This window comes from Pan troglodytes, chromosome 7 (assembly GCF_028858775.2).
Source record: "Pan troglodytes isolate AG18354 chromosome 7, NHGRI_mPanTro3-v2.0_pri, whole genome shotgun sequence".
In the NCBI taxonomy this organism is placed as follows: Eukaryota; Metazoa; Chordata; class Mammalia; order Primates; family Hominidae; genus Pan; species Pan troglodytes.
Window position 1 is genome coordinate 31,656,503 of NC_072405.2, and position 20,366 is coordinate 31,676,868.

General features: G+C 50.8%; 1 protein-coding gene across 2 annotated transcripts in view; it reads right to left on the reverse strand.

The window, feature by feature from the left end:
* Window positions 1-662: 662 nt before the first annotated feature.
* LOXL2 (lysyl oxidase like 2) overlaps window positions 663-20,366 on the reverse strand; it is a 106,650-nt gene continuing 86,946 nt past the window's right edge. For both annotated transcript variants that reach the window (XM_024345097.3, XM_009455010.5), the window contains exons 10-14: window positions 13,142-13,385; window positions 6,748-6,863; window positions 5,494-5,630; window positions 2,312-2,423; window positions 663-1,598 (exon numbers count right to left, since the gene is read on the reverse strand). In XM_024345097.3, the coding sequence (XP_024200865.2) occupies window positions 1,519-1,598; window positions 2,312-2,423; window positions 5,494-5,630; window positions 6,748-6,863; window positions 13,142-13,385 (689 nt within the window). In that variant the 3' untranslated portion in view covers window positions 663-1,518. The remainder of the gene's footprint in view (window positions 1,599-2,311; window positions 2,424-5,493; window positions 5,631-6,747; window positions 6,864-13,141; window positions 13,386-20,366) is intronic.

The window sequence follows — 20,366 nt, forward strand, 5'->3', positions numbered from 1 at the left end:
TGGGACAGTTCTGGGACCCCTGGGCTGGTCCTGGTCTTACCTGTCAGTCAGTGCCAGTTCCTGCAAAATAAATGTAAACAAAGGCAAGAGGTGAGATCTGAATGCGCGCCGATGCCCTCATCAATTGCGGTTTGAGTGGAGTTGGTGCCAAGGTGGTCCTACCTACCCTCTAGTTTGCTGGGCCCTAGCATGCTGTTGACACAAGGGGAAGTCCCCTGTGTCTGGGTGAGTGGCTGGCTTGGGCCAGCCACCCCCACTGCCATTGGGAATTTCTGGGAGCCCCCGTCCTGTGAACGGATGCCCTCTTGCTTTGATAAGCTGCCTGGTGGCTGTTTAAATCTAGACTTCCCATCCAGCCCTCGCACAACTCCTATGCCTTCTGACAAGTTTCAGTAAAAACCACAGGAGTTCAAGAAAGATGATGACTCCTGTTCTGTTACTTTTTGTGATCTCCTTAGACTGCTTCTCCCAGAGGGTAGGAGCTTCCCCTTTTGGAGTCTATTGAAGGAGGTCCCCTAGTGGCCACACTGGGCTGGAGGGGATCTGGGGACCCATGTCCACCGGAGAAAACCATGAATGTACCTGAAGCTCTGCTTCTGGCCACTGAACACAGGAAGCCTGCTGCTCAGGGCCCAGGGGCTGTGGGTCAAAGGAAACACAGACAGGTTTCATAAATCTTTTATTCCAAGTTTCAAGTATGTGTAAGTGTCTGTGATGACACATGGTGCTCAGTGAGCGCCCTGTCACCCAGGACCCTGGTTATAGCACCGTTGAATCAAAAACCCACAGAATTGGAACAATAGGAAGATGAGTCACTTACACAGGTGGGTTGGTTTTTCCTTAGATTTGTACTTCCAAGGGCCCAGATGTCCAATATTAAATGCCAATAAATTTGTGCTTCAAAAGTCTGTGAAAATATAATAGTATCTTGAAAAACAAGGGGTGGGGGTTGTGGAGGGAGAAGCACCAAGTCTGAGCTCACCAAATCAGAAAACACGTGGCACCATTATCTATGTGACTGTAATAGACTGGAGGATTTCATTGGAAGACAGGTCTAGATATTCAAGTTTGCTGAAAATGACCTAAGAGGAGGAGAAATGGGATTCGGCCTGACCCTCTCTGGGGGGCTGATGAGCCCGCATTTGTCCACGTGTCACTGGAGAAGAGCGCGGCTCCACTGTCTGTGGTGAGCTCGGTGGCTTGAATGGGACAAGCTGATGACAACCTGTCTGTGGGCCTCATCCCGGTCAAGACTGGCTCTTGGTGCTGCTCCAGCAGCTCTGTGGACAAACCCCACCCCCCAAGGCCTTCTCAGGCCCCAAGGGTCAGGCAGCAGCCCCCCATGAATGACAGGAGGGTCCCCTTCCTCCTGAGCTTAGACACAGCTGTAGGAGTCTGGACAGGGTGGGGGCCGGGCTGGGTGAGGGCACATGGCATTCGTTCAGACTCAGTTGTTGGGGGAAGTCCCACGGAGGATGTGGTGTGGCCTGAAGACAGGAGTTGACCACGCAGGCTTCTTTACTGCGGGGACAGCTGGTTGTTTAAGAGCCCGCTGAAGTGCTCAAACTTTTTTTCCGTCTCTTCGCTGAAGGAACCACCTGAAAAGCGAGAATCGGGTAGAGAGAGTGGGCAAATGAGATGCTCGGGCCTTGCCTGACCCTGAGCCAGGGGAGTGGGCCTCAGGGGCTCTGCTGGGGCCACCTGTGTGTGCCCTCAAAAAGACAGGTGCCAGGCACTGGCCATCTCTAGGGCTGGGCACATAGCAGGTGCTCTGTCAAAGTTGAGTGAACGAGTGAATAAATATAGCACCTTTAATTTTAACCTTTTGCCAAGAGTGAGGCCCATGACTTCTCCTGCAGAGGAAAAAGCTCTGCCTCCCCTTTTGTTGCCCAAGTCCTATCATCCAAGGAAAAAAGTGTCTTTATTGGAGACTAGAAATAACAGTAGTTTGCTAGCTTCCAGCTCTTGACAGAAAAACCTGATAGGCAGAGCCCACAGATTGCTGATGCCCACATTTTTGAGGTCACATACATAATGAGCCAGTGGCCTCAGCTCCAACCCTTAAAAAGCCTTGGAGTCTGCACTGGGCCGGCCTGGTCCTGTACCACCCTCTATCCGTGGCCGGAGCTGGCTGTAAAAACTCAGTCTCCATCCAGGCCTGTGTGTCTGTGGCTTCTGTCCTGAATGTGGAAATGTGATGCTGGCTGCATTCCCCGAGCTCTTTACCCAAATTAGGAAGCTGCCTCTGGGTCCTTGAGAAAGTAGGGCAGCTCCCGCCTGCTTCCTGGAGTGGGGGCGGCCTGGGCCTTACCTATGTGGCAGTTGTACATCCAGATGCGGTGGCCGTCATAGCGGCTCCTGCATTTCATGATGTTGTTGGAGTAATCGGATTCTGCAACCTCGAAGTTGGGGTTAATAACAACCTAGGGAGAAGCAGGGCAGAGGAGGCTGCTTGTTCCCTCTGCGGCCACCTCCACCCAGGCCTGGGGCTCTGAGAGACCAGCACCTCCGGGAAGGGGAGCGTGGCAGGTGCCGGGACCCAAGACGGGGGTCTGTGGGTCTCAACAAAGTCCTTGGGGAGGGGAAGAGATGAGTCAGGGAGCAGAGGAAGCATGGCCTGGAAGAGGGAAACCCTGCCCTCTGTCCATATCCGTGTAACACACACCCCTCTACCCAGGGTGGGCCTTCGGAAGGGGGTCACCCACTCCTGGGAGTTCTGGGGAAGGCAGAAGTTGGGGTCTGGGGAGGCCCCAAAAAGAAGATGCTGAAGAGAAGCAGAAGGGTGCAGGGAGGACCTGGCGGTGTGGGAACCTGGAAGAGGGCTGCCTGGGCGTTGGAGATGGGACACTCGTCACAGGCGTGTGACTGTGGACATGTCCCTTCCTCTCTGTAAAGTGACAGGTGGGACTTGGGGATCCATGTCCCTGTCTGCTCTGCTGGCCGAGGGCCTGGCTCTGGGGCTGCTGGAGAAGTTGCACCCTCTCCCCATCCTTCCACCCACCCCTGCATCCGCATCCCCCCAGCTACAGCAGGAATAGGAAGGACATATTCTCGGAGGGTGTCTGTGAGGGAACAGAAAAGGGGAGGTTTACGGTGAGGACCCGAGGAGAGAAGAGAAAGGGAGGGACAGGGACAAGAGACAACAGTGGTGAACAGAGGGGCAGAGGACACAGATGGCAGGCCTTCCCTCGAGGGTCCTGCCACATTTGGAAGGGCTGCGACCCACAGCAGGGGGGCGGGTACAGGCTGCTCGTTCAGGAACATTCTCTAAATTTGGGGCCCCAGAAGGGCCTGGACATGAACCTTTAGCAGGCCGCTGGGCTTGCCCAAAGAGGTGCTGTGGGAAGCCAAGGCCAGCCTGGCAGCCGGCCCTCCGCTCTGGCCCAGCGGGGCTGTTCTGGGGGACTGCACCTGGCTCAGCTGTGTCCTGCTGGGGCCCTGTCCCTTTAGCTAAGGAGGTACATGCCCTGCTCCGGGGCGGCTTGAGTTTTTTCTTTTCCACCCAACCATTCTAGCTGCCCCCTCGTTCCTGGCCCACGCATGGCATGGGGCAAACACAGCTCCACATGCCAAGGCCTCCAGCTGTGCAGGCCCAGGCAGCTCCTTGGCCGCCCAGGCGTCTCGACAGTGCAGCCATGAGGGCGGCTGGATGCAGCAAGGGCTCGTGTTGGGGACACGAGGGCCAGTGTTACGTGTGGGGTGGAGGTGGGGCTGGAAATCTGTGTCCCCCACTGTCTCACCCCACTCATCTACTGCAGACCGACATCTCACGAGGGCCTGCGGGAAGTGGCTTTAGGTTTCTGTATGTCTATGAATCTAGGAAATGATGATAAAGCGGGGGCCACCAGGAGCCAGGAGGCCCCTTCAGCCCTGCCTCCGAGCTCTGCACAGGTCCCTCTGCGTGGACGGTCACTTCCTCCTCGCCCAGCTCCCTCCTCCTGTCCTTCACAGCACCACTGATGTCTAAAGTGAAGACCAGCTCTTGTGTCCTGTGAGTCCCCAGGCCGGTGCTTGTGGCACCTAAAGAAGCTCCATCTCTATCTTAAGGGGAATGTTTTTTTTTGATTAATCAGAGGTATTAACATGCCCCTAATGAGTCCATTTGCTAATTGTATTGTTTAGGGGTTGAGAAAACAAAATAAAGAGTTGATATGTCTGGGGTTGGGTGGCCGTGAAATGAGGGTAATGATGATGCCCCTTCCTTGGGAGATTAAATCAAACAATGCATTCCCCAGACTTAGGCAATTAATAGTAGTTATTAAGTGGATGGCACTGGCCAGAATACAGGGAGATACACACTCACCCAGCAAAATGATAGCAGACCTCAAACAGAAACCACCAGGCACTGTATACGTGCACATGGCCACGGCTATTCATCTTTTAAAATAAATAACTCTCTGGTTAGGCCTCTCCAAGTCTGTGGTTCTGGGCTTGTGGGTGGAAAAGTGCTTGGCTGTCTGCTTTCCAGCCTCTGAAACTGCCCAGGAATTCTCTGAAAGCCCCTCTGTGGTGACTTCTCTGAAGGTGTTGTTTCTTCAGAGGACTGTCTGTAGGTGGGGACCGTGGGCCAGGCCCTGGGCTGGCTGAATGCCCCCTCAGGAAAGCTTTCAAGGCGGAATGACACATTTCTGGTCATCCACTTTGCTAGCCAACAGGGCAAGCTGGAAAACGAGATGGGTGAGGACGTAGGAGAGAGTGAGAGGGTGAGATAAAGCTTCTGCGGGCTACGTGTACCTGTGCACTGGGAGAGACACTGGGGACACAATGCCCCTTTTCTCCCCCAGTTAGAGCCCTGGCCAGAACATGCCGCTGTTTTCAGGAAGGAGGGAAGCCAAGGCCCCCTTGTTCCTCCTCAGGGCTGGCCTTCCACCCAGAGTATGTGGAAACAAATCTCGGCAACCCCTCTGACAAAGAAGTCACCTGGCCAGGCTGTCTCTCCTGTTCAGTATTTTACTCTTATAGATTCACTTTGCATTGAGAATGGCCCCTTCTGCAGATCCTCCTCTATGAGGCAGATATTTCCGGAAGAGCTAAGTCACAGATATTTGCAAGTGACTGGCTCTTTATGAGTTTGCTTTCAGTCTTGAAAGCACAGACCAAGGCAGCCTAGGGCACTAGGAGAAATGGGGATGGTGGAGACAAGAGCTCCATAGGAGACAAGAGGTGTGGGTTGCCTGAGCATGTATGGAATAAACTGGCCGGAGGAGCAAATCTAGCCTGCTGATGAGTTTTGATTTGCATGCACCAGGTGTTAACTCAATCAAATGTGAATGTCTGTGGCGTCTCTGGTCCTGTGCACGCCCTATTTCTCAGGCCCCCATGCCTGACATCTTTGGGTTAACTGATGGACCGTGATGGCCTCTGGGGGTAGCACCTTGCCCTTTAGACAGCCTGACTTCCATGCCCCTGTGTGGACACCAATGGGAAGGAGCCTGTGGAGGTGGCCTCCCCTCCTCCCCCTGCAGGGCTGGAACCCCTTCCCACCCACCTCACCTGGAACAGGTAGTCTCCAGGGGGCACGTCAGTGATGTCAACCCACTGGCAGTCGATGTCATGGCGGTACATGTCCCAGCAGCCCATGGTGATGCCCTGATCGCCGAAGTTGGCGCACTCGTAATTCTTCTGGATGTCTGCGGGCAGAGTAGAGGAGAGCTCATCACCAGGGAACCATGGCCCCACTGCCGCACCCTCTTCCTGCTTCCAAGGCCCCTACCGCTGCTTCATCTGGGCTTGGCATCCCACCCCACTGTGTGGGCTGCTCATCTGTTCTCATTTCAGTAGAACCCCCCACTCAATTCCCTACCCACATCCTGCCTCTTCTCTCAGGCCAGGATCAAGTTCCCCTTCCTCCATGAAGCCCTCCCTGACCACTCTGATCCACCCTGGCCTTTCTGTGACATCCTCAGCCTGGGGATAACTGCGTGTGTGTGGACCGAGGAAATCTCTGGTGCCTGTGGTTTAGCAAAACGTGGGGGGTCATACTGTCTGTCTCCTCTGGAGGATCAGCAATTAGAGTGTAGGCCCATGTCTCTCTGACACTTACATGTTATCTGCACATGGTAAGAGGTCAACACCTGTCTGCTGTGTGATTTCACGGCAAGTCAGTGGCGGGCCGCTTCAATGAATAACAAATTAAACACACATTTACTGAGAAGCTGCCATGCCTGGACACTGCTGTAAACAGTGGGTCTAGCAAGAAGAACTGACATGTCTCCCCATGAAGAGCCCCCAGGGCTGCAGGTGCACTAACGGGTGATCACAGGGCAGGTGTGGTGACCTACCAGAAGTGTGAGCAGAGTGCCACACCTGCCGGGATGGGGGGCGCTTCAGAGGAGGGCATTTGAGATATAACTGAAGGGTGACACCTGGTGTGGTAGGGACACTTGGCATTGGGACACCAGAAAAAAGGTTGGTGGCAGCCAGAGTGGGAGGGGCATACGCATCAGGGTCTAGGCTGCTAAGCCCAGATGGAGCAGGGTCCCCAGAGTCTGGATCTTGTCCAGGAGGCCCTGTGGACCGACCAGTGCCTGTCAGCACAGCTCTGGGGAATCCGGGTGCCCTTGGAACCAGGTCATGCCCATGCCCCCAGCGCCTCACTATAGCTGAGGAAGGTCCAGGTGGGGAAAGGTGGCAGTGGTCAGAGTGACACAGGGTCAGTGCCAGGCCTGGGGTCCAGCCAGGTGATCGTGGAGGCAGAGGCATTCAAGTCCCTCTGAGGCCTCCCATCCCCCCACTCCGCTCAGATACCTCCTTCACATTCTGTGTCCTCCAAGCAGAAGCTGGCCTTGTGGCCCTCTGCCACCTTGGTGCCATTGAGGTTCAGCAGGTCATAGTGGGTGAACACCTCCATGCTGTGGTAGTGCCTGGAGCGAGAGAGAGATGGCCTGGAGGTCAGTTTCTGGAGCAACTGCTGCTTGCAAGCAGAGGCCTGGCTGGCGATTTGCCTCTGGGAATACTTCCAGGGGACCAGAGGGGACCGGGTGGGGAGAGGAGTGGATGAGAGGCCTGAGGAAAGGAAAGCCGGTGCTGCAGAGGCAGCTTCAGGGCTCTGGAGTCAGACCACTGCTCACCTTGCTAAGCCTCCGTCCTCTCCTCTGCTGAATGGGAATGATCATCGTAATGCATGGGGTGCTGTGGGTACCGGGGAGGTGAGCAGATTAGCCAGCACTGCATATGATAAGCACAGAACTCCAGCTATTGTTTTTAATAAGCGTGTAACTGGCTCTCACAGCCCCTTCCTGTTTGATGCACTTTCTTCAGGGTAATTAAAAAACTCCGCATTTTGATGTCTTTTGAAATGGAATATGGTAGGGAGAAAAACCAAAGGGGAAGAAGCATGATTAAGGGGGAGCAGCAGAAAGAACAGGAACAGTAAGGAATAGAACATGTGCCCTGCACAGGACACACACAGGTACCCCAAGGTCGTGCCTGTGCTTCAGACCTGGTCAGGAAGGGCCTGCAGCTTCGCCTCCGGCCCTGGGAGGTGAGCAGCAAGTCTGTGCTCCTCGCATTGTGCAAATAAAGCAGGGAGGAGCAGAAAGACAGCTGGGAGGCCCTCTGGGAGGGAGACATTGACTCATCCTCAGGGGCACACAGCAGCGGCAAAGGGAGGCACGTCCCCGGGGGTTCCAGAAAAGAGTTCTGCAGGAGAGCTTGTGCAAGCAGGCTGCAAATCCCTTGCCGCTGGTTTACATAACGAGGCTCCCTCTCTTCCCTCGGGAGGAATTGAGAACAGATGCAGAGTGTTGGAACACATGAGCTTGGTTTAGAATAGCCCTTGTTTCAGAATAAACAAGGGAAACGGGGCTGTCGCCTGTTGCTGCAGGGCCTTCCCGAAGCCTGCACTGCCCAGGCCCGGGGCTGAAGGAAGGAGGTTGTCTTAGCCTGATCCCAACCTGCAACGAGCATGTCGCAAGTGTCTGCAACTATTCTATACGCTTGTCTCTGCCATTACAGGGACATTTGGAAAATGAGGGAAACTGAGGAACAAGGTGCCAAGTCATGGGAGCAGAGTCCCCTGTTTTGTTGCTGCAGGATCTCAGCTTCCTCTTCGGCAAAGCGGGGAGGGTGGCTTTGCCCGCTCTCGGGGCCGCAAGATTGAATAAGATGAACGGCGTCAAATAACTAACGCGAAGCGGTAGCACATTAGTCAGCACTTGACATACCTGTCCCCTTCCTCGTGACACTCCCATCATAGCAGTCACGGTGGCAGGATTTTTATTACATCCACTAACACTGCTGCTACAACGGCCGGCGGGAGCTCCTCACTTCCCCAGCCCCCTGCCCTTGGCCTCAGGTTCCCTCTGCTGTGTACGGGCAGTGGGGGCACGGGGAACGGGGAAGACAGCAATGAACAGGATAGATTTCCTGCGAGGAAATACGAGGCTCTTTTCCCTTCCTCCTGCATTTGCCTGTGCTAAAAATAATATCAGAAGTTGCTAAGTTGGGCTTCCCTCGGTCACTCATGTTTCTGGGTAAAATGACGCTAAGCCCGGGTTCCACTGAGAACATTCACAAGGAGGCATTTTGTGGCCGTGGAAGTGACGACTTTGAGAAAGTCTATTTTGGCTTCTTGAAGGAGCAAGAAGAGACATGAGGTCTGACTCACTGCCTAAAAAATGTCTGCATCGCTCAGAGAGGGGCTTATGTGACCATGTTTACCAGCTGGAAAGACTGAAGAGAAATAGGTTGATGCTCCGTTGTCTAAACAGAATTCAGACGGAGCGCACAGACAGACTCTTGTAAGGATGACCCCGTCCCACTCCTGGGCTTCCTGCAGACTTGATTTAAATCTTCCTCAGCTTCAGTTTTTCCCCTGCAAACACTCAGGGGAGCAGCTGGTTTCATGGCCTCCCAGTTTTCCCTGGCTTCTGTCCTGGGCATCTCGCTTTGCCTCTTAGGCGTATGCGGTCATCCCTCCCTAGGGCCACATCTCCTTCCCAGCTGCCTGGATTAGAGCCTAGAACCCCCCCACACCCCCCGCCCACCAGCACTACCCACCCATTCCCCCCAGGAAATACAGAGCAGGACTCTGGGAAGATGGGACGCTGAGTCCTGGCGAGGAAGGTATTCCTTCTCTTGCAGGCTGAGCTGTCGTGACCCTTGGGCATCCAGGAGGGGGCTGGATCCCCGGGGTAGAGTTAGGGAAGCATGGACTTGGAAGGAAAATCCAGAACGCTAAGGGGAGACAGAGCCTGACACTTGGCGGAGGTCACTGTGATCTGGACAAAAGAAGACACAGCCTTCTACCGTGAGACTCCAGAGCTCAATGCTTTTTTGTTTTTGTTTTTTTTTGAGATGGAGTCTTACTCCATCACCCAGGCTGGAGTGCAGTGGTATGATCTCGGCTCACTGCAACCTGTCTCCCGGGTTCAAGCAATTCTCCTGCCTCAGCCTCCCGAGTAGCTGGGACTACAGCGCACGCCACCACGCCTGGCAAATTTTTGTATTTTTAGTAAAGATGGGGTTTCACCATGTTGGCAAGGCTGGTCTTGAACTCCTGACCTCAAGTGATCCACTCGCCTCCGTCTCCCAAAGTGCTGTGATTACAGGTATGAGCCACTGCATCCATCCCAGAGCTCAGTGTTTTAAGACATGGCACTCGTCAAGGGAGGAGGTGTTGGATGCAAAACGGATGGCAGATAAAGCTGGTTCAGAGAAAGATGGGAGAAGCAGGTATGTTCTTTGCTGTCCTAGGTCATTGGTGGCCCCAATGAAACGCCCAGTCAGAGCCTTGGTGCCCTTTGCAGAGGAGATGCTTGCACTCTACATCTTTTCCCACCCCAGCCACGTGTCCGCGGGGCATCCAGAATGGACAGTCCTGGAGGTGCTCTGCCACGGTGGGGGCAACACTCCTGTCCTCGTTTCAGAAAACACTGGGGATGTTTCCATCCCAGGAGGAGCTGCCAGAAAGGCAGAGGCCCTTCTGCTAGCTCCACGCCCCCATCCCCCTGTGCCAGGCAGCCCCTTGGCAGGAGCAAGCCCCACAGATGCGATGAGGGCCTCAGATTGGCTCCCAGGGGCCACGTCACATCTGTGGGCTTTGATCCTCCCAGGAAGCTGAGCCGCACATGTGGTAGGCAGGGTGGAGTGAAAGGGAGTCTCTCCTCTTTGCAGCAATGCCATCCCTGACCCGGAGGACTGTCATCTGAGCTGGAGCCCACACGCCCTGCTTCTCCAACTCCTAGCTCCTCTCCTGGGATTCCCCCGAGGTGGGAGAGCCAAGCCCCTCGGCCTGTGGAGCCTGTTGTGCATCTGTGCCCCATGCTTTGTCCCATCAGAGTGTGGCACATCGTGCCAGTTGAGCAGCGGTGGCCCCACAAGAGGCAGGAGAGAGAGGCATGGGGACCATCGGCCAGGGCACAGTGCACATGAGACAGAATAACTCCAGGGGGCACTTTCCTCCAGGTCTGGTTGTCGAGGAAATTTCCAAGGGGGCCAATCTTTGTGTTTCAGCCAAGGGCTTTCAAAGAACAGAGCTCTCTTCCCCGAGGTAGCATCAATTAAACTGGAAATGGCATTTTTTCCCATTCCCACTAATTTGAGCCAAGGTTCTCAAGCCTGGCTCCAGATGGCCTTCAGAGTGTCTGCAAATCTGCTGACATAGGCTATTAAACTTCTAGAAATATTTGTTTTGAGGAGAGGAAGGGCCAGCTCTCATCAGCTTCCAAAAGGAACCCAACAGATGTTTGAGGCCAGGATCCTGTTCCTCCCACAGCACCTGGAGAAGTCACCTGGAGCTCGAGGTACTCCTCTTAAGGTCCCTAGGGTCTTATGGTCATTGTTTCTCAGCTGTGGACCAGGAGGGGGAGACCAGAAGGTACATGTGCTCAGCATGTCCTTCCTTCCCTCCCATCCCCTCCCAAGCCACTGACTAGAACATCTGTAAACAAAGAAAATAGACCACAGGAAAAGTGGGGGAGCGGGGGGTTGGGGAGCAGGCAGGGAGCCAGGGTCTCCAGATCAGAAGAACATTTCCAGGATGTCACCACGTGCCTATTCTTAGAGGAGACCAAGTCCTTGGAGCGTAAGTGTATGGCACAGGGAGGTTCCTACCATGTAATCTGTGGGTGGGCTGCCATATGCAGGGCTGGGATGCAATTATCTTCTGCTTATAGACCCATAGGCAGCGTCAGCCCCCGCCGCCCAGGGCTTCCACCCACACGTTCCCCGAAGGGAGCCAAGCACCGAAACCGTCATGACTTTAACTCTACTGACTTACAACCTGAAGAAGACTGGCCTGCTTCTCTATAAAGACCACACCTTCTTGGGCTAATTAGGACGTTCAGAATATTCAATTGTTTGAATGGAAAATCAGCACCCCTGAATTCTACCATAGTCCTTTCTTGTGAGACTAGTGGAACAACTCTATCCCAAAACTGATTTGAATGTGACTAGGTCATCAGTTGTGATATGAAAAAAAAAAAAAAAAAAAAAAAAAAAGCCAAAGATAGATTTCTGATGAAGAGTCAGCAGACAAAAAAGAAAGAGCATGTAGTTTGGAGTCAGACAGGCCCGAGCCGGGATTCCTGCTCTCTGCAACTCCTAGCATTATCTTGGGCAAGAGACAACTCCAAGCCTCTGTGTCCTTTTCTAGGAGAACGAAGGTTCCCTGGGCCTGACACTTAGAAGGGGCCAGGACATGTTAGTTCTGCCCGTAACAGTGATGACCACATTCCGGAGCTGCAGTGGAGCCTCATCATCATCTAGACAAGGGCTTCTCACACTGCAGTGTGCACACGGTCACCTGAGAATCCTGCCAAATGCAGATGCTGATGTGTAGGTCTGCAACGGGCCCTGGGACTGAGCAGGTCCCAGGCTCTCAGGTGGTGGCAGATACCTCTGGTCCAAGGACCTCACTTTGAGAAGCAGGGATGTGGTGCAAAGGCTCGGTTGTATAGATGGCCCATCCAAGTGTGGAGAAGGGCAATGACTAGGCCACACCTGTAGCCCCTCGGGGGCTTCCTGCTTTATTTAGTGGTAGAGGCCTGTCTCCCTTCCTTTCCAAGAGTGTGCCTGCTTCTCTTCCCTCTACCCACCCAGTTCAGGTCTGAGCAAAAAAATCCCTGGACATACAGAGACAGCAGGCTCTGGATTAGATTAAGAGTCCAGGCAAAAAAGGGAAAACAAAGAAACAGAGGGAAGGTAAGAGGATGAGCAGATGGCTTGTGGTGGCTCTAGCCAGGTCTGGCTGTAGGATTTCACCCTGTTCTTCTGTCCTTGTCTGGGATTTGCAGCGCTGGGATCAGGTCCACAGACTGACAGAGTTGGAAGGGACAGGCGAGGTCCCAGGTGATGCCGCCCAGCTGACCTGACATCATGCAGCTCGCTAGAGGCACGGCTGCGTTTAGAGACCAGGTCTCAGGACTCTTGGGCCTAGACTTCAGTCTCCACACCCATTGTCTTCCTAGAGGTATTTAAAATACATACCAGTACGTGGAATATATATATATATATATATATTTTTTTTTTTTTTTTGAGACAGAGCCTGGCTCTGTCGCCTATGCTGGAGTGTGGTGGCATGATCTCAGCTCACAGCAACCTCTGCCTCCTGGGTTCACGCCATTCTCCTGCCTCAGCCTCCCAAGTAGCTGAGGCTATAGGCACCACCACCACGCCTGGCTAATTTTCGTATTTTTAGTAGAGACGGGGTTTCACCGTGTTAGCCAGAATGGGCTTGATCTCCTGACCTCGTGATCCGCCCGCCTCGGCCTCCCAAAGTGCTGGGATTACAGGCGTGAGCCACCGCGCCAGGCTGGGAATATTTCTAAAGGAATTTAGAGTCCAGCAACTGCACAGCCTGGAGTACCTGGCAGCACACAAACCTGTGGACACACTTGGAAACCATGGGCTGAAGGTCAACGAGGAGGGTATGGGCGCTCAAAACAAAGTGTGTTTCCTGATGTTAGAAGCATTGGAGGCAGGAAGAAGGGCGGCAGGCCAGGGGAACTTGGAGTGGAGAATGGCTTCGGGAAATGTGACAGCCAGTGTGGCAGACGCAAGCCCCCCACTTAGGAGGATCCTATCCCCAGGCCGTGCAGCCTCTTGGCTCTAAGTGACCCTGGCAACTCTCAACTCCCATCTGAGGCCTGCAGGATGTCCGCCGGGCAGCTTAGTGGGGAGGGTGGCGAGCCAGGCCTACCTGTGACAGTCGTGCCAGATCCACGCGTGGCGGCCGTTCTTGGGCCGGAAGTCGGACTGGCCATTGTTGTGGATCTGGGAGGAGAAGCGCAGGAGCCGGCGGTAGCCCGTGGTGGGGTCGGTCTGCGCGGCTGAGGCCGAGAGGCAGTTCTCCTCCATGGCACACTGCAGCATGAACATGGGCCGGTCCTCCAGGTAGGTGGTCTGCTGCACCATCTCCGCATTGAGGACCAGGTCAGGGGCGGCTGGGGAGGATGGCATGCTGGTCAACAAGGCAAGAGACCCCTCCCCAGGGCTTCTACTTCTGATTCTTGAGCTGGGACAAACCCCCTCTGCTGCCTACCGCCACCTTCTGGAATGACTCAAGGGCTCCTCAAGGTTACCTTCTTGTTTAGCAAGACCCTAAATTCCTCTTTTCCTCTGCTGTGAGTCCTCTTTGACAACTCTTCAGTTATCGGTGCAGATGAGCGAGATGTTAAAATCTCACACACCTGGTCCCAGGCTACCAGCGAAGCACAGATCATGGTACCTTAACAGATCCCGTGCCTCATAAGCACTGAATGTGAGTGATGAGCACGTGGGGGTTGATTATATTATTCTACTTCAAGTGGCTTCAAGTTTTCCATAATAAAATGCAAAAACAACAATAACGATGTGATTGTGCTACCCAGAGAGAAAGAACACCTCTAATACCTTGGTCTGCTTCTTCTGGGAATGATGTATTTTCCAACATGTATAATATTGTCTGTGGATTTATGGTGCACTAATACAGTTCCCCTTAAAATACATCTTGACATATTTTCACATTGACATATATCCATTACAGCACATTCATTTCATGGCTACATAAGATTTAATTCCTAGCTCTAGCTCATATTTTTAGATATACTGGCCGTTTGGAATTTTTCACTTACAAGCTGTGATAAATACCCTGTAGTAAATCTGTGCATATAACTTATTTTTTTCTTTAGAATATATGTCTGTAAGTGAAAGTGCTAGGAGAAAGCATTGTCTGTTTTTAAGTCTCTGATTCCTATTGCCAAATTGCCTTCTTAACAGGGTCTTCCAGGTTCCACAGGACACACTGCTGCCCCACGGGAGAGTTTTCCCCAGGTGCCTGTCTTTTACAATGCTTGATTTATTCAATTAGTGCACTGCACATAGCAGGTGTTAAAAGAATGACTGATGGCTACAATCTACATTTACTAAACAATTGTATTAGAAAGCTTAGCTTCTTTGCAAAAGGATTAACTGTAGGCTTTACCTTTAAAAGTGAGCTTTCAGTGAACACTTCTAGTACACAGAAAAATGCCATATATGAATCAGTGATCACAAGATCCTGCCATCTTTTATTTTGACAAGTTGCTTGTAAATTTTTTCCCCCTAGACTGCTTGGCAGAATTGCTTATAAATTTTAAGCAAGCAGAGTCTGTGAGTTTTGCTTCCCTCAAGTTCCCCAGCACGTGGAGGGAGCTCTGTCTCCCTTCTCCCCCTCCCCCTCCAGGCTTATAGGCTGCAGCAGAGTCCAGCGGGTTCTCAATAAACCCTGTGAGCTCACTGGCACCTGATGGAGCTGGCATCCTCTAGAGAGCAGATCCACTCGCAAGAATTGGGTGTGGAACCAAAGGGTAGGGAAAAGGTGCACACAGATGGCGCGTGGGGTGGGGCACGGAAGCCGTAAATCAGGAGGCTCCCGTTTACTGACAAGTATTTCTTCTTGGAGGCTACGCCAGGATGCAGCATTGCCCTGCACCGAGTGTTCTGGACACGCTTATTTTTATGAGGGTGTCATGTGAGCCTCTTATTAGTTGACAGCCCCTCTGAATACCTCTGAGCTGAGCATGGAGGTCTCCACGTGGGCCCTCCTGCCAGCTTGCAAGGCGAGGGATCGTTAATATACCATGGTCTGTGCTTAGCTGGTAGCTTGAGATGTGCAATCTCAACAGCTGCCATGGGTTGGGGACTTGGCCTCCCCTGCATCCAGCAGGCAGCAGAACTCCTAGGTGGCATCCTCCCACCTACCCATGGCTCGAGTATTACGATGCTCTGTGCTAGGTTCTCTGGACAGAGCTGAGCAAGGCAGAGGTGGAACTACCCTAGACTAATAAGAGACAGACATATTCAGCACATAATAATTACTACTGCAACAAGAGCTGGCAGGAGATATGATGGGAATTGTAACGGGAGGAACCTGTCGGGTGGGTGGTCAGGAGGCTGCTTTGGGAGAAGTTGTGTTTTAGTTTTTCTCTGAAGGAGGAGTGGGGATTCGAGGAAATAACACTAAGGATGAGGCTGGGGCAAAACAAATAGCCTGTGCCGAAATACAAACTACCATCAGAGAATACTACAAACACCTCTAGACAAATAAACTAAAAATCTAGAAGAAATGGATAAATTCCTCGACACATACACCCTCCCAAGACTAAACCAAGAAGAAGTTGAATCTCTGAATAGACCAATAACAGGATCTGAAATTGTGGCAATAATCAATTGCTTACCAACCAAAAAGAGTCCAGGAACAGATGGATTCACAGCCGAATTCTACCAGAGGTACAAGGAGGAACTGGTACCATTCCTTCTGAAACTATTCCAATCAATAGAAAAAGAGGGAATCCTCCCTAACTCATTTTATGAGGCCAGCATCATCCTGATACCAAAGCCGGGCAGAGACACAACCAAAAAAGAGAATTTTAGACCAATATCCTTGAGGAACATTGATGCAAAAATCCTCAATAAAATACTGGCAAAACGAATCCAGCAGCACATCAAAAAGCTTATCCACCATGATCAAGTGGGCTTCATCCCTGGGATGCAAGGCTGGTTCAATATACGCAAATCAATAAATGTAATCCAGCATATAAACAGAACCAAAGATGAAAACCACATGATTATCTCAATAGATGCAGAAAAGGCCTTTGACAAAATTCAACAACCCTTCATGCTAAAAACTCTCAATAAATTAGGTATTGATGGGACATATTTCAAAATAATAAGAGCTATCTATGACAAACCCACAGCCAATATCATACTGAATGGGCAAAAACTGGAAGCATTCCCTTTGAAAACTGGCACAAGACAGGGATGCCCTCTCTCACCACTCCTATTCAACATAGTGTTGGAAGTTCTGGCCAGGGCAATTAGGCAGGAGAAGGAAATAAAGGGTATTCAATTAGGAAAAGAGGAAGTCAAATTGTCCCTGTTTGCAGATGACATGATTGTATATCTAGAAAACCCCATTGTCTCAGCCCAAAATCTCCTTAAGCTGATAAGCAACTTCAGCAAAGTCTCAGGATACAAAATCAATGTACAAAAATCACAAGCATTCTTATACACCAACAACAGACGAACAGAGAGCCAAATCATGAGTGAACTCCCATTCACAATTGCTTCAAAGAGAATAAAATACCTAGGAATCCAACTTACAAGGGATGTGAAGGACCTCTTCAAGGAGAACTACAAACCACTGCTCAAGGAAATAAAGGAGGATACAAACAAATGGAAGAACATTCCATGCTCATGGGTAGGAAGAATCAGTATCATGAAAATGGCCATACTGCCCAAGGTAATTTACAGATTCAATGCCATCCCCATCAAGCTACCAATGACTTTCTTCACAGAATTGGAAAAAAACTACTTTAAAGTTCATGTGGAGCCAAAAAAGAGCCCACATCACCAAGTCAATCCTAAGCCAAAAGAACAAAGCTGGAGGCATCACACTACCTGACTTCAAACTACACTACAAGGCTACAGTAACCAAAACAGCATGGTACTGGTACCAAAACAGAGATATAGATCAATGGAACAGAACAGAGCCCTCAGAAATAATGCTGCATATCTACAACTATCTGATCTTTGACAAACCTGAGAAAAACAAGCAATGGGGAAAGGATTCCCTATTTAATAAATGGTGCTGAGAAAACTGGCTAGCCATATGTAGAAAGCTGAAACTGGATCCCTTCCTCACACCTTATACAAAAATCAATTCAAGATGGATTAAAGACTTAAACATTAGACCTAAAACCATAAAAACCCTAGAAGAAAACCTAGGCATTACCATTCAGGACATAGGCATGGGCAAGGACTTCATGTCTAAAACACCAAAAGCAATGGCAACAAAAGCCTAAATTGACAAATGGGATCTAATTAAACTAAAGAGCTCTGCACAGCAAAAGAAACTACCATCAGAGTGAACAGGCAACCTACAAAATGGGAGAAAATTTTGGCAACCTACTCATCTGACAAAGGGCTAATATCTAGAATCTACAATGAACTCAAACAAATTTACAAGAAAAAAACAAACAACCCCATCAAAAAGTGGGCTAAGGACATGAACAGACACTTCTCAAAAGAAGACATTTATGCAGCCAAAAAACACATGAAAAAATGCTCACCATCACTGGCCATCAGAGAAATGCAAATCAAAACCACAATGAGATACCATCTCACACCAGTTAGAATGGCAATCATTAAAAAGTCAGGAAACAACAGGTGCTGGAGAGGATGTGGAGAAATAGGAACACTTTTACACTGTTGGTGGGACTATAAACTAGTTCAACCATTGTGGAAGTCAGTGTGGCGATTCCTCAGGGATCTAGAACTAGAAATACCATTTGACCCAGCCATCCCATTACTGGGTATATACCCAAAGGATTATAAATCATGCTGCTATAAAGACACATGCACACGTATGTTTATTGCGGCACTATTCACGATAGCAAAGACTTGGAACCAACCCAAATGTCCAACAATGATAGACTGGATTAAGAAAATGTGGCACATATACACCATGGAATACTATGCAGCCATAAAAAATGATGAGTTCATGTCCTTTGTAGGGACATGGATGAAATTGGAAATCATCATTCTCAGTAAACTATCGCAAGAACAAAAAACCAAACACCGCATATTCTCACTCATAGGTGGGAATTGAACAATGAGAACACATGGACACAGGAAGGGGAACATCACACTCTGGGGACTGTTGTGGGGTGGGGGGAGAGGGGAGGGATAGCATTGGGAGATATACCTAATGCTAGATGACGAGTTAGTGGGTGCAGCACACCAGCATGGCACATGTATACATATGTAACTAACCTGCACATTGTGCACATGTACCTTAAAACTTAGAGTATAATAATAATAAATACATAAATAAAAATAAAAAAAATTAAAAATAAAAAAGGAAAACAACAACAACAACAACAAAAAACAAGTAGGCTGTGCCAGGCCCCTGTGGCACCACGGAGGGTCAAAGCCAGTGTGGTGCAGTCACTGAGGATGGGAGGGGGTGGCCAGCAAGGAGGCTGGACAACACAAGCCCCGTGCGAGCCCCTGGTCACGGAAGTGCAGTGGGACCCTTGGGTGGGATTTAAGTGGGACGTGGCCTTGGCTCTGGCTTTGGGGAGGGGAGAGGAGGGGAAGCCACCGCAGGGCCACGTATCACTGTAGGGATCTCCTTTGCAGTGATGCTGTGTGGTCATCTGGACACAGGCAGCAACAGTGGCAGGGAAAGACATACAGAAGGTTGAGAAAATACTGAAAGGTAAAAATCAAGAGGGACTGGACATGGGGGTGGTGGGGAAGAGGGAGAATCAAGGAGGTTGTGTAGATTTCTATCATATGCAGTTGGTGGGGTGAGAATAAGATATTATGAAGGGTTGCCTGAAGAATTAGTTTATTTCCCTGAATACTCTAACGTGCATTTAGCCAGAGCAGCCAAGAGCTGTGTTTCTGGCCCCAAAGCCTACTGCCCCGCTGCAGACACACTCCCAGTGATGCTTCAGCCTAAGCTGTGGAGCATTCTGAGAAATCGCCCCATGAAACTCATTTTTGGATCTCCCATGAGGATCTGATGGCATGGCTCATCTCATAAACCTCAGTCCTCAGAGAGAAATTCCCTTTAATCTCTAGAGTGGTGGGCTTCTCTTGACTCACAGCCATATTTCTATCTCACAGGTACTGTTAGTTATATTAATGACCAGTATTCTCTTTGCTCTGGCTGCTAGGAAGCTCACTGTGAAATTAATGACCTACTCATAATAAATGCATAGAACCCCCTAGTACACATTTTTAAAATTAACCCCTCCCTGGCTCCATTTTAAGCCACTACCATTTTGCCAGCACCTGTCTATCTTTCATCTGTTTTTATTTTATGCTATCTTGAATTGTATTTAGGTTTGTATTATCTTCATTTCCTTCTGGAAAAGATGGGATATTGCAAATATAAATAAATTGATAAATAAAGAAAAGGCCCCCGACAGGGAAGTGGCTGTTCCTCTCTGCTGGGATGCTTTCCCCCGGGGAGCTGGTAAGATGGTGATCTCGCCATCTCTCCTCTCACAAGGATGTGATAGCTTGTGATGTCTGCCCAGCGAAGCCTGCCCTGAGATCCTGCTTTGCAAGGGCTAGGAGATGCTAGTGAGTCTAAAAGGGGTTGGTGGGAGACGCAGCTGCTGTTCAATCCCGCATTCTCCGTGATGGCAGGATGACAGTGCATCTTTGTTTATCAAGCCCTTGCACATATTAATTGTCACACTTGATTTCTAATTTCTAGGGAAAACTACAACTAAAGACCACAGAGGCTGATACGCTTTTCCAAGATCAGCCAATAAGGCAGGGTCTGGTCTCAAGTTCTCTGGCCAGTACATGGGCCTCCCAATGGAGATGGCTGCGTGTGGGTTTATATTACAAGGCCAGGAAAGGGAGGGCTGGGTTTGGGCTCAGGAGGACAGCATTCCGAAAGGTTGTCTACTGCTCCTCTTCTCTCAGCATAGGAGGGAGGCTTCAGGAAGTGGGTCATCCTGAATCCTGGCTAGCATTCCCTTCTATGGGCTCAATCTCTCTAGGACTCCCAGCGAACCACCGGGCAGCTAAGTGACCTCCAGGGTCTGAAAACAGGAAATGCTCTACAGAGGAGGTGGAGGGAGGAAGCCAACACCCATGAAAGATGTCATTGACCTCATTTAACTGGCATGACGGAGGCACTCTCAGTCATGTAGTCTGCCCTGGGTCACTGCAGTAGCAGTGGTCCTGTGAGTGAACCTGGGCTACAGACTGCAGCCCCTCCCTCCCGCTTTTCTTCCCACTACATCATAGACAGCGATCTGTGGTTGGGGTGGCGGTCATCTCTCTTGCCCCTAGTTTTTCTCCCTTAGGATTTCATTCTACCTTCCTCTATTGCTTGGCTCATGGCAAGTCTTCAGAGTCTCTTGAGGAATAACTGGTGG